The following is a 12801-nucleotide window of genomic DNA, read 5'->3' as shown; positions in this document are numbered from 1 at the left end:
GCATTAGCATGTGGCTATTGCAGCAACTGACCCGAAGCTAACGTACTGCTTCAGGTTTACTCCTGGTTCATTTATTTTCAAGGCAGCAAGCTTTCCAGAATAACTGTGTTGCTTCAAAAATGGGTAAAATCAGACCTAAATGGTATGCAGTGTCTATGTGGACGGTAATGGTGGCGAGCTTGCCAGATAAATCCAGCTGTAAAGACTAGAAAGGGCCCAACGTGTGGTGGAATGCATGCAGAATAAGCCAGGTTTGGTGCCTAGTAGCTCTAGCTGAGCATCACAGGGTGAGGAAACAGGGCTGGGAATAAGCTCTGCCTGAGGCTCTGGAGAATTGCTGGCAGTCAGAGTAGACAATCTGATCAATGATCCGGTATGGCCTAGGATAAAGTAGCTTCTGGCAAACAACACACCCATCAGCTTTAAAGCTGCAATCTCATACTAATGAACAATCTAATTTTACATACTAAGTTGCCGTGGTCTGCAATGGTGTTCCTTAAACTGCTTTACACGGCCGCACCATTTAGGCCAGTATTGTCTTGCTTTACGTTCACTGGCAGTGGCTACAAATCTTTCCCAGCTCTATCATTTTGAATTATGAGAGCATGTGCTCGATGCTGCTTTAAACAAGTTTTCAAAGTGCTCCACTGAGCCCTGCAAGATAGGTAACCTGAATAATCCCCTACTGCAGGCAGGAGAGTTGAGGCAGGTAGAGCAAGAACAGCGTTGCCAAAGGAGCTTGTGCTCCAAGTGAGATATGAATCAGGACCTTCCAGGTACCAACTGTCATTTACTTTTTTTTTTAAATTATTATTATTATTATTATTAATACCCTGTCCATCTGGCTGAGTTTCCCCAGCCACTCTGGGCGGCTTCCAATCAAGTGTTAAAAACAATACAAATATTAAAAACTTCCCTAAACAGGGCTGCCTTCAGATGTCTTTTAAAGATAAGATAGCTACTTATTTCCTTCACATCTGAAGGGAGGGCGTTCCACAGGGCGGGCGCCATGACTGAGAAGGCCCTCTGCCTGGTTCCCTGTAACCTCACTTCTCGCAATGAGGGAACCGCCAGAAGGCCCTCGGAGCTGGATCTCAGTGTCTGGGCTGGACAATGGGGGTGGAGACGCTCCTTCAGGGATACAGGACCGAGGCCGTTTAGGGCTTTAAAGGTCAGCACCAACACTTTGAATTGTACTCAGAAATGTACTGGGAGCCAATGCAGATCTCTCAGGACCGGTGTTATGTGGTCCCGGCGGCCACTCCCAGTCACCAGTCTAGCTGGATTAATTGCAGTTTCCGGGTCACCTTCAAAGGTAGCCCCACGTAGAGCGCACTGCAGTAGTCCAAGCGGGAGATAACTAGAGCATGCACCACTCTGGCAAGACAGTCTGCGGTCAGGAAGGGTCTCAGCAGTAGGAGCCAGCAGTGTAGCCTAGGTGCTGGACTACGACCTGGGAGACCAGAGTCTGGAACTCACTGGGTGACCTTGGACCAGACACCATCTCTTAGCCTATTCTACCTCGCAGGGGTGTTGTGGGGGGTGAAATGGGGAGAACCATGCACACCACCTTGAGCTTCTGTGAAGATAAGGGTGGTATATAAACGCAAAGAAGAAGACAACTGTAGAGGATAGCAAGTGGTGGAAACTGGGCCAGAAGGTGTTCAATGGATTCTGGGTGCCAGGGAAGTGTAAGAAAGAGGAACAAAGAAGGAAATCAGGTTATAGATAGATGTAAGTAAGAGATGGAGTGGCCGGGAAAGGGGCAGAATTGGAGCGAAGAAGGGGGAAGAGAGGAGGAATAAGGCACATAAGCAGCCACTTTTGCTGAAGCAAGCCAGATCTTGAGTCCGGTCTCTGCCTGGATGGGAGACCTCCTTGTAGCACACCTTCAACTCCATGGAGGAATATATATATATATGAAACAAGCCTGATCTTGATTATAGAATCATAGAATCATAGAGTTGGAAGAGACCACAAGGGCCATTGAGTCCAACCCCCTGCCAAGCAGGAAACGCCATCAGAGTACTCCTGACATATGGTTGTCAAGCCTCTGCTTAAAGACCTCCAAAGAAGGAGACTCCACCACACTCCTTGGCAGCAAATTCCACTGTCGAACAGCTCTCACTGTCAGGAAGTTCCTCCTAATGTTTAGGTGGAATCTTCTTTCTTGTAGTTTGGATCCATTGCTCTGTGTCCGCTTCTCTGGAGCAGCAGAAAACAACCTTTCTCCCTCCTCTATGTGACATCCTTTTATATATTTGAACATGGCTATCATATCACCCCTTAACCTCCTCTTCTCCAGGCTAAACATGCCCAGCTCCCTTAGCCGTTCCTCATAAGGCATCGTTTCCAGGCCTTTGACCATTTTGGTTGCCCTCCTCTGGACACGTTCCAGTTTGTCAGTGTCCTTCTTGAACTGTGGTGCCCAGAACTGGACACAGTACTCCAGGTGAGGTCTGACCAGAGCAGAATACAGTGGCACTATTACTTCCCTTGATCTAGATGCTATACTCCTATTGATGCAGCCCAGAATTGCATTGGCTTTTTTAGCTGCCGCGTCACACTGTTGGCTCATGTCAAGTTTGTGGTCAACCAAGACTCCTAGATCCTTTTCACATGTACTGCTCTCAAGCCAGGTGTCACCCATCTTGTATTTGTGCCTCTCATTTTTTTTGCCCAAGTCCAATACTTTACATTTCTCCCTGTTAAAATTCATCTTGTTTGTTTTGGCCCAGTTCTCTAATCTGTCAAGGTCGTTTTGATATATATATCAAGATCAGGCTTGTTTCAGGTGCCTTATTTCTCGTCTCTTCCCCCTTCTCGACTCCAATTCTCCCGCTCTCCTGGTCACTCCATTTCTTACTTCCCCTCATGGATGCCCTAGCCCGCCCGTCTTGCACCCATTTTACAGTTTCTCCTCACACCGATTTCACCGGCGCCCTTTTCCTCTTATTCCTCATTTATCGCCCAACGCCCCCTGGTTTTCCCTCCCCCACCCCCTTCTTGACCTTACAACTAACTTCCCCTCCCCCATTCTCTGCCCCGTCCTGAAGCAGCAGCAGCAGCAGCCGCCGCCACTAAGTCTCCCCTCTCGCACTCCCTTCATTGCTCCTCCCCACTACGATTTCAACCCAGCCGCCTTCCCCGCCGGGGCAGGGGCGAACTCGGAAACCCCGTTTACAAGCCTCGGGGTGGCGGGAGGAGGGGGAGGGGGAAAAAGCGGGACGCAGTCGGTCTCCTCAACTGCTGCAATATCCCTCCGCGACTCACAACGTAAAGTAGTCCCACACAAGGTCTCTCCGTTTTCCTGCTTGAAAAAGCCAGAACCCTCGTTAGTCTTCATTAATGGGGGTTGGGGAAAACGTACAAAACGACTGGTCCTTCTCGGGACCAGCAGGTGGGAGGAAATGCCTGGTTCTGTGGTGGGCTTGCTCTCGCTCTCCCTCCCCCCCTCCCACGCCGCACCGCAAGTTGCTGTCCATATCCCTCCGCTGCAGGAGGAAGGGGGAGTAAAAGTAGTCCCGGCCAACGGGAAGGCTATATAAAGCCGGCGCCGCGGAGGCGCTGCCTTTTCAGTTGAGCAGAGCGGTGGCTATCGGAATATGTCAGGCGGCTCCGCGGATTACGGCAGGTAAAGTGTGGCGCGCGGGGAAAGGGGAGGCGCGGCCCTGCGTGCCGAGGGCGGCGTCGGGCTATTTAAGGCTCGAAGCGGAGGCGTCGAGAGTGACGGGAGAAGCGCTTTCGAGGGCCGTGACGTTGGACAAGCGGGGCGGCGAGAGGGACGCGCCATGGTCGCCGCGCTGCCTCTCAAGGCCGCTGCGGCTGCCGTCCTCTTCGCCCTCCCCTCGCTCCGTAGATCGAGGCCCCGCTCTTAAAACGTCTCAATAGACATCTGCCTCCCTCTCACGGGGCCGCCTTTCCCCGCCTTTCCCTCTGTAAATGCCTCGGATAGTACAGCCCGAAACGGTTGGTTCCCCCCCCCCCAAATCTCGCTTTCATGATTGGTGCCTTCCCCCCCCCCCCCCGAGTCTCAGCTGCGCCGCATCGGGGGACGGGCCTCCCCCCTTTTTTTCAGGGAGGCCGCGTGGTTTCGTCCAAGAGGCTGCCTCCCCGAGCGCGCCTGCTTCGGAAGATTCCATTTCCACTCGATCGAAAGGGGGGGAGACAAGGTCGGGAGGGGTGCGGCTCGCAAGCTGTTCTCGTCCGTCGGCGGCCTCGCCAGTCCCCGGCGTGTCCTCGGCTTGCGCAGTCGAGGCTCAGGGGCGGGGTTCTCGCGAGATTTCGGCGAGAGGGCTGAGCACGAGAAGGACGGGGACGGGAAGGCGCGGGTGGAGGGTGGGTCTCGCTGCTGATAACGCGGCACGTGCCCTGCCTTCATTTTTCTTAACTCCCCCTCCCTCTCTTCGCACACCGCCTTGCAGGCATTGTAAGGTGCTTGTCAAAACCAGCTTTCCTTACATTGCAGCCTGTGCTGACTGAAGATAAATGGAGCAGCTTCTCTTCCGCGTGTAGGCCAGGGTTTCACTTTAACGCGAAAATGTCTTTCTCCCCCACCCCCCAAAAAAGATTCCTCCTTAATCAATGCATATTGGTGATGTGAAATTAACATAGAAAACGACTTAAAACGACTTTAACTTACTATAGCCGGGGCTGTAGATCTGGATTGCGGTGGGGGGTGATCTGGATCTGCTCAACCTAAAATGGCGGGGACAAACTGTTTGCAACAGTGAAGCAACCTCTGAGCATTTTTTTGAGGTGGCAGGTAACATGTGAGAAGTAGACTGCAATCTGCTTCTAGCTTGCTTCGAAAAACAAAAACGCCTACCAAATTTTCCTTAGTTTATTTCTATTTCCTTAGACTTTGTATTCCTGATGGTGGCCTGTATGCAGCACGTGCTGTGTGTAGCCATGTGATTGCCATGCCAGCATCATACTACACAAAGATTTCACTTCTGAGTACCACTGGTGTTTGATTCTGGTCTAAATAGAAATCAAGAATTTACGCTTTATCACAAAGACTTAAATATAGCAAGTCTTTAGTGTATAATGGTGTAGCTCACCACCTTGTGGAAAAGTAGGTTGAGTGAAGACTTAACAAGTTAGTCTTGGGTCTAAAAATTTCCATTTCACAGTACACCAAGTACATTTCTGACAAAGCAATAAATGTGGGTGCTCATCCTGAATTCTGAGTGTGCATTTATCTGGGTCTTACCATTTTATGCTTACAAAATATACATACTGAAGGGTTTGGAAAATGAACAAAACCAAATCCCTGATTCTTTTGAAATGGCATTCCTTGATTTAAAGATGATTTTTAAAAATACTTTGAATAAAGTGAGCAGTTCAATAATGGTGATATTCAAATAAGTTGCTTAGAGTAAACCAATTTAAATTATTGGCCCTCATTTAGTCACCAATTTCAGCTTATCTGCTCTAAATAAAAGTTGATTTCCAACTTATGTTGGGAGATGGCAGCTGTAACATTGTTTGTAGATGTGCTCTGGAGTAATTCATCACAGTATTTGTATCAGTATTTAATATGGTTGCATCCATAGAAGTTAGAAACTTACTGGTTTGGCTGACAGCTTTGGCTTTTTTATTTAAACAGAGACCATGGCCCAGAGGGAATGGACCCCGATGGCGTCATTGAGGTTAGTATTTCATTGATAGTTCCTTTAAAATGTTGCTAGGGATGACGAGCGAAGTAAAACATTTTTTCTTTCTTTTGCAGAGCAACTGGAATGAAATTGTTGACAATTTTGATGATATGAACTTAAAAGAATCCCTCCTCAGGGGCATTTATGCATATGGTTTTGAGAAACCTTCAGCTATTCAGCAGCGTGCCATTATTCCATGCATCAAAGGTAAGCTACTAGTAATGTGCTTATTATTGGTAGGTACTAAGTGCTGTTCTTTGGCTTGAGTTCCCAGCCTTGGGGTGGAAGTAAAACACATCTTTCCTTGTAAAGTGAGATGATGGTATACCATCTTTCGGGACTGACCTGAAATGGAGATAATTTGTAACTGCTGATCACTTGAAAAGGAAATAACAGTTAAACTGAATCCTTGATGTGTTGTGTGGGAGCAGTAAATATCTATCCTTTTTTTAGGGTATGATGTGATTGCTCAAGCTCAGTCAGGTACTGGCAAGACAGCCACATTTGCTATTTCCATCCTGCAACAGTTGGAGATTGATCTCAAGGAGACCCAAGCACTAGTATTGGCCCCAACCAGAGAACTGGCTCAACAGGTATTGATAGTGTAGTTAAAAGCTGCTTACATGTTGCGTAGGTTTCAGGTTTCACAACTGTAGGACAGTTAACATTCCTTGCAGGGTGACTTCTTATCTCTGGGTTATAAAAATGGAAACAGGTCTCTGTCCCACTAACTTTGCTCCTTTAAATACATGGAGAGAAGTCAGCTGGGACAGTGGGCCTCTGAAGCTGTGATGAAGTTGGGTAACAGCTGTGTAGGAGTGATGAAGGGGCATATCCAGTAGTCTCCATTATATTAAAACATTTTAATCTGAATTTTAAGCCTTTGTAAAAAAAAAAGGCACTCTTAAAAAATGCATGCAGTTGTGCAACATGGAAACTGCAGTGCGCATGTGATCAGTTGATTTTTCTCTGTATGTGTGTAATTTGTACTGTGTGTGCTTCAGTCTCTTAAATCTTCTGTTTTGAACAGCTTTTTGTGGCACTACACACTTCCATTGAATTCTAGTTCTTCTGAATAGGACTTTCAATATTGCGATAAATGTTTAAGACCAACTTCTGGAGAATTTTATAGTTTGACTGAGTGCATAACAACTTAAAAAAAATTGAAACAGTTGTCCAAGTGACTTAGGGGGAGGGGGGTGGGACCTATGCATTTGCTGTTAATACAGTTCAACAAGAAGATCCTAGTGAACTTTTGAGTTGAATTTTACATCATTTCTTGTGGAGGACAGCAGGATATTAGAAATGAAATTAAGCATTGACAGCAATCCATAACTTGCTTCAGGGAAGGAAAGGAGTCTAGGATAGGTTGACACAGCATCAGTTACTTTTCAGTTTAGATGATTTTGCCTAAGTTAAACTGCTTTAAATATAGCATTGTCAAGAAAGCTACCTATAACTGGTAATTTGCAGTTAAGTGCATATACCAAGCTCGATAGGTGGACATTTGTAAAGAACCTGCCAAGTTTTCACCTCTAATCTCTGAGGGTCATTTATTTAAATGTTACCATAAAGTTGTACTGTAAGTTGTACACTGAAACAATGTGGCCCAGGTAGATCCTAGTTTTAAAAGGCACTACAATGCTTCTGCATGTGTGGTGACTAGTAGCTATTTTCTGTTCCAATGTGCAACCAAAACTAATCAGCAATTCTACATTGGGAGTACTTTATATTGCTTTGCAAAACCAAGGCTTCCCTCAGTGTAGAAGAACAAATACTTCTCTGTAGTAGACTACCTGACTGAGGCCAGCTTCAGATGTATTACATTTCTTATGGAGATAACGTTTGTGGATAGGAAAGGCATTGCAAGCTGCATGTAAAATAATCAACTACAAGTTGCATGTGTTGGTCACTGCATACAGTATAGATTCATTGGGAAGCTGTGGCTGGTGAATAAGTGGAGCAATGCTTAATAACATTCTAATTGAGATATATTATTTCAGATCCAAAAGGTTATTCTGGCTCTTGGCGATTATATGGGTGCAACTTGTCATGCTTGCATTGGTGGCACAAATGTTCGCAATGAGATGCAGAAGCTGCAAGCAGAAGCTCCCCATATTGTGGTGGGAACTCCAGGACGTGTGTTTGACATGTTAAACAGGCGTTATCTGTGTAAGTAGTGAAGTACTAATTAAACTCTTACTGGGAATGTGTTTGAACAAGCAGTGACTAAAATATCTTTAATAGGTGTACTATTCAACTGAATAGGCAGAAGTTCCAGACGTAGGAATGTGCAAGATGGGTGGTTTAGCATTGATTTTTCCTGCTGAAGAAGAAATCAAAAGTGTAGTTTAAAAGAACCCTTATAATGCTTCCAAAATGTTTCCTTTTTGTTCTAGCACCTAAATGGATCAAAATGTTTGTATTGGATGAAGCAGATGAAATGTTGAGCCGGGGATTTAAGGATCAAATCTATGAAATTTTTCAGAAATTGAGCACAAACATTCAGGTAAAAGCAATATCGCAGTAACAATGGCCATTAAATTAGGCTGCGTTGTACTAGTGCAGGTAAAGTTACAATGTAGCTGTGTAGTGCTGTATTGTCGTTCCCCCTGCACAAAGCAAAATTGTCTCTTTTCTATCCTTGTCTGTTTTGATTCCACGGCAGACAGGGACGCTTGGTTTCATACATTAGCTCCTCATTGACCAGCTTCTTGAGCAATTTTAGACCAAACCACTTAAAAGAAACACTCCTTTCCTGTTCAGGTTGTGTTGCTGTCTGCCACTATGCCAATGGATGTGCTGGAAGTGACCAAAAAGTTTATGAGAGATCCCATTCGTATTCTTGTGAAGAAAGAGGAATTGACCCTTGAGGGTATTAAACAATTCTACATTAATGTGGAGAGAGAGGTAAGGGGGAAGTTTAATAATCTTGAAGGCACTTCTTGTACAAGCACTGTGCTAAAACCACAGAAGTTGGGGTTACGCCTTGGCTTCTGTAGTAATGCTAGCACGGTACACACAAGAAGAAGAACAAATGCACTGGATCAGTAAAAGACTTGGGTGGACCTCTTTCTTAATGTCCAGTGTCCTAGTCTGGAGTTTTGGTGCAACACTACTTAATGTCTAGAAATACAAGTCCCCTTTAAGATTCTACTTTGGAGTTTTGTATGTACCTCATGCAACTCTCATGTGTGTACATGACAATTTCCTTAACTTTACAGGAATGGAAGCTTGATACTCTCTGTGATTTGTATGAAACCCTGACCATTACGCAGGCTGTTATTTTCCTTAACACAAGGAGGAAAGTAGATTGGCTTACAGAGAAAATGCATGCACGAGACTTCACTGTTTCTGCTCTGGTAAGTGTTGGTATTGAAGATGCATTGCATGCTCTGGTAATTGAGAAGCAAATACTAAGGTGCAGTGTCATGGTAAGTGGCATTCCTAGTCCTAATGGCATGGTATTGCACACTTGAGTGGTGAAATTTGAGCACTGGAAGAGACTTCTAGACCCCTTGGAAGCAAGGTTTCTCTTTTGCTTAACAACATTCTCGGAGGTTTAAACCTGCTACATTCTTCATCCCTTCTGTATTTTCCAGTATACTTGACTATTGCAGATAAGAAATATGCCTCAATTACCAGAGGAATAGTTTAGCAAAGTTTTGAATATTTTATATTTAAAAGGCCATAAGTTGAAGCCTTTAGATACTTCAAAAGTTGGTTAACAAGCTTTCATTATTCATACAGCATGGTGACATGGACCAGAAGGAGCGAGATGTTATCATGAGAGAATTTAGGTCAGGTTCAAGCCGTGTCTTGATCACTACTGATTTATTGGTAAGTATCCATGGTCCCTGCCTTTTGTGCGAACTTACCCAAAGCTGTTCTGTTTGGTGCAGGTTCTTGTAACCTGAGCTACTCAAGCTGTTGGAAGAGTAAAGACCATGCTCCACTATGGACTTGCATTATTGTAGTTCATCACTATAACATGGTCAACAAAGCTATAAGTATGCCCTGGGGGAAGTTTCTTTGTGTTTAAAGTAATTTATTACTTGGGTTTATAGGCTCGTGGCATTGATGTGCAGCAAGTATCGTTGGTTATAAATTACGATCTGCCGACCAATCGTGAGAACTACATTCACAGGTCAGTTGAATTTCCACTCAGTTTCCATTCCGAAGCTTCTTCAGAATCTGCACACCCTAAATACTTGTCTTTCTTTCTTGCATCATATACTACAGTGTGTGTGTGTACGTACACATAGTGTTGTGAGGATGGGAGGGGCAGAGCTTCTTTGTTAGCCAATGAAACAAAACAGTGGGAAAACTTGTTCGTATTGGAACCTCAGCAATTAATTATTGGCTTTCGGGATAGAGCTGCTGAATTAATGTTCTGTGGCATGTGTTGTTGAGTCTGCAAAAGTTCTTTAAAGAACTACTACTGTTGTATTGTGATTAGGAAAGCAGAGGTTTATGTTGTTTCCAAAGTTGCTATTAGTTTTCCTTCCTAGAAGTAAACACTTTGCCTCTTTCAGCTTGTTCTGTTGCTTTATTGGAAGTTTCTTTGTGCCAATACCTTCACTGCTGCTCTTTGGTTCTTCTTACAGTGGGATTCTTTCTCTGGTGTATCTTCTAATAGCTTTCAGTTTATCTCCCTAAGCTTAGCTATCTATCATAGTGGCTTTGTCCCCTAAACAAAGTAAATTGTACCTTGTTACTTGATGTAAAAAAATACAGGAGTCGCTAGCCCAGTTGATGACGGGATGGTGCTCAGAAGCGACGTTGGCGTAATTTAGGACGTGGATTCGTAAGCGGCACACTGTTTCAATAAAGAGCGAGTTGGTATTTATATACTTTTCTTTTGTAATGATTGTTGTGAGCTATGTTTTGTCTTAAAAGCTCTTAATACCTTGGTCAGGTGAAAGCAGAAGTTGTGGGCTTTGTTTTTGTTAACCTATATATCTCCAGTGTGCCCTGTTAATGATACTGCAAAAACTGGTGGTTCTGCAAAAAGTGGTGGTAAGTTTTCCCACTGAATAAATTTGTGTCTTTGAGGAAGTAAATGTAATGTCTGGCTTCAAGGGATTTGGATTTGGAAAATTTCGGTTAAAAAAAAAGGTTTGTAATTTGTAGGCTGACATCAAGCTCTGTCCATGTTCAAAAGCCGATAGTGAGCTTATAACTTGCCTGAGTTATGCAGAAGTGGGGTGGGGGTGGGGGAGGTAAAGTTTTGCTGGGTATAATGTGGCTTGTCTGTGCTGCCAAAACCTTTCTTTAGTTGGTATCTGCCAGTACTCAAGAGAGTAAAATAAATCTTGCATATGCTTTCGGCACAAAAGAATAACAGTGCTATAGCACAGCGCAACAATGTGTGACAACATTAATCTTCCAGTGAGTACCACTTAAAACAATTTTTGTCCCTGGAAACAGGCTATTTAAAATGAGTTTAAAAGTAGCATCTTCATACTCTTTTCCCTGTTCTGTGCAGGATTGGCCGCGGTGGTCGTTTTGGCAGGAAAGGTGTGGCTATAAACTTTGTCACTGAGGAGGACAAGCGGATCCTTCGGGATATTGAGACTTTCTACAATACTACAGTGGAGGAAATGCCAATGAATGTGGCTGACCTCATTTAATCCCTGGGATTGAGATGTTTTTGGAATGCAGTGCTCGCTGTTGCTGACTAGGTGATCCACAACGGGCATTGTGCTTCTTTCTTGGGAGATACATTGAATCTTGTCTCAATGCTCATTACGGATCAGAAATACAGATTTTTGATAAGCGAAACGACATTTTGTCGTGAGCTTTTGTGGGGAGAGCCTTTGGCTTTCTCCTCTTTAGGGTTTTAGACTGTTGGGGTTGGGTGGAAAGTCATGGGGTCTGTAAATTTTTTCTTTATTAGAAATTTATTTCCTAGTTCTGTAGAAGTGGTTGTGCTAGATGTTCTTTTTCATTTAATTATTTACTTATGGACTAAAAGGTATAAGTGCTGCATAAAATCAGCCAATTATGTTAAACTGGCATACCTACTTTTATTGTATATTATAGTTATATAATAGACTAAATTGGCCTTTCAAAATGACTAATCTTTTATAAGAGCATTAAAAATGCATTTTTGTTTGCTATGTATTTATTGAATAAAGTATTTAATTAGTGTTAAGTGTGATCTGGACCCTGTTGCTAAACCCCAGCAAGCAATCATTACTATTGTCTTAGTTAGGGTTAAACCCATTAAAATTGCCATTTGCACATGTCTTAATGAAGTTTGAATGTTCAATAAAATGCTTATATATTCACTTGACTGAGCTGCAGGTTTCTTTGGGTAAGTGCCCATAGTCTTGCATTAAATGAACCAATATTTCATTCTACCCTAGGGAAACTACCATATTTGCTTGAGTCTAACACCTTGTTTTCTGCAACGTGATTTGGCCAAAAGTGAGCATTAGATTTGAGAAAATATGGTATCTGCCTAAATTGATGTTAGACTCTGTGGTGATAGGCCTTTATAACCTGGTTTTGGCGTATTGGTGCTGTGTCATTTATTAGATCACCAATTTATCTCTTGTTTCTTCTTTAGCCCAGGACTAAAGACCTGCGGCCTTTCCAGCTATATGACTTGGGCTTAGACTGACAGAAAAACTTTACTCTTGACATTACAAATCAGTTAAAAATAATTATTCCAGCTTGCAGAAAAAGAAGAAAAATCTGGCAACCCAAAGGAAGTAAAAGCAAAACTGGCCCATTTGTCAGCAGTATAATTTCACAGTATTATCTGCTGATACCTAGACTAGGAATGAATAAGCCTTTCTAAATACCGGAGCAGGTAAATTCCCTGAGGAAGCTGGTATGTTGGTCCATAAAGCACACAACCTTGCGAATTTTAAGGGTTTTAAACCAATGCTCCCAACTATAAGCTCTTGACAACACAATCCTTACCTTCCCATGTGATTGACAGTCTCAACTTTGAGTTCTGTATGCATGCCTCAGATGAGGGATTACTCATTTCCTCAGGAGAATAGCAGTACTACAGCTGTTGCTTCTGTGGCTGGCAAGATTCATTTCTAACAGGTGATTTATAAACTGATTTAAATAGGGGTGTTGATGCTATTTAACTTGTAGTTCTTTATATTCTGCACTTTTGCCT

General features: G+C 43.7%; 1 protein-coding gene across 3 annotated transcripts; it reads left to right on the top strand.

The window, feature by feature from the left end:
* The first annotated feature begins 3517 nt into the window (after window positions 1-3517).
* Window positions 3518-11958, top strand: EIF4A2 (eukaryotic translation initiation factor 4A2). 3 transcript variants are annotated; one of them, XR_014156665.1, is made up of 12 exons: window positions 3518-3634; window positions 5612-5654; window positions 5735-5867; window positions 6114-6253; window positions 7664-7832; window positions 8060-8169; window positions 8427-8570; window positions 8885-9022; window positions 9411-9500; window positions 9728-9807; window positions 10398-10498; window positions 11149-11290. XR_014156665.1 is itself a non-coding variant. In XM_081862035.1 (11 exons), exons 1-11 carry the CDS (start codon window positions 3606-3608, stop codon window positions 11291-11293), a joined length of 1221 nt encoding a protein of 406 aa, XP_081718161.1. In that variant the 5' UTR covers window positions 3518-3605; the 3' UTR covers window positions 11294-11958. The 3 variants fall into 3 exon arrangements, 1 of the variants encoding a protein (XP_081718161.1); XR_014156666.1 differs by having other exon boundaries at window positions 10398-10502; window positions 11149-11289; XM_081862035.1 differs by lacking the exon at window positions 10398-10498 and having other exon boundaries at window positions 11149-11958.
* Window positions 11959-12801: the final 843 nt, after the last annotated feature.

This window comes from Podarcis erhardii (genome assembly GCF_964252035.2).
Source record: "Podarcis erhardii genome assembly, chromosome: 5".
Taxonomy (NCBI): Eukaryota; Metazoa; Chordata; class Lepidosauria; order Squamata; family Lacertidae; genus Podarcis; species Podarcis erhardii.
Note: the sequence above shows the minus strand (reverse complement) of the source record. Positions and strands in the feature narration are given on the sequence as shown.

Bases quoted from the DNA above. Each gene is read 5' to 3' on its own strand.
- EIF4A2 (XM_081862035.1), top strand. From the start codon at position 3,606: ATGTCAGGCGGCTCCGCGGATTACGGCAG. The intron at 7,833-8,059 runs GTAAGTAGTGAA...TTTTTGTTCTAG, and splicing joins GTTAAACAGGCGTTATCTGT to CACCTAAATGGATCAAAATG. The intron at 9,023-9,410 runs GTAAGTGTTGGT...TTATTCATACAG, and splicing joins ACTTCACTGTTTCTGCTCTG to CATGGTGACATGGACCAGAA.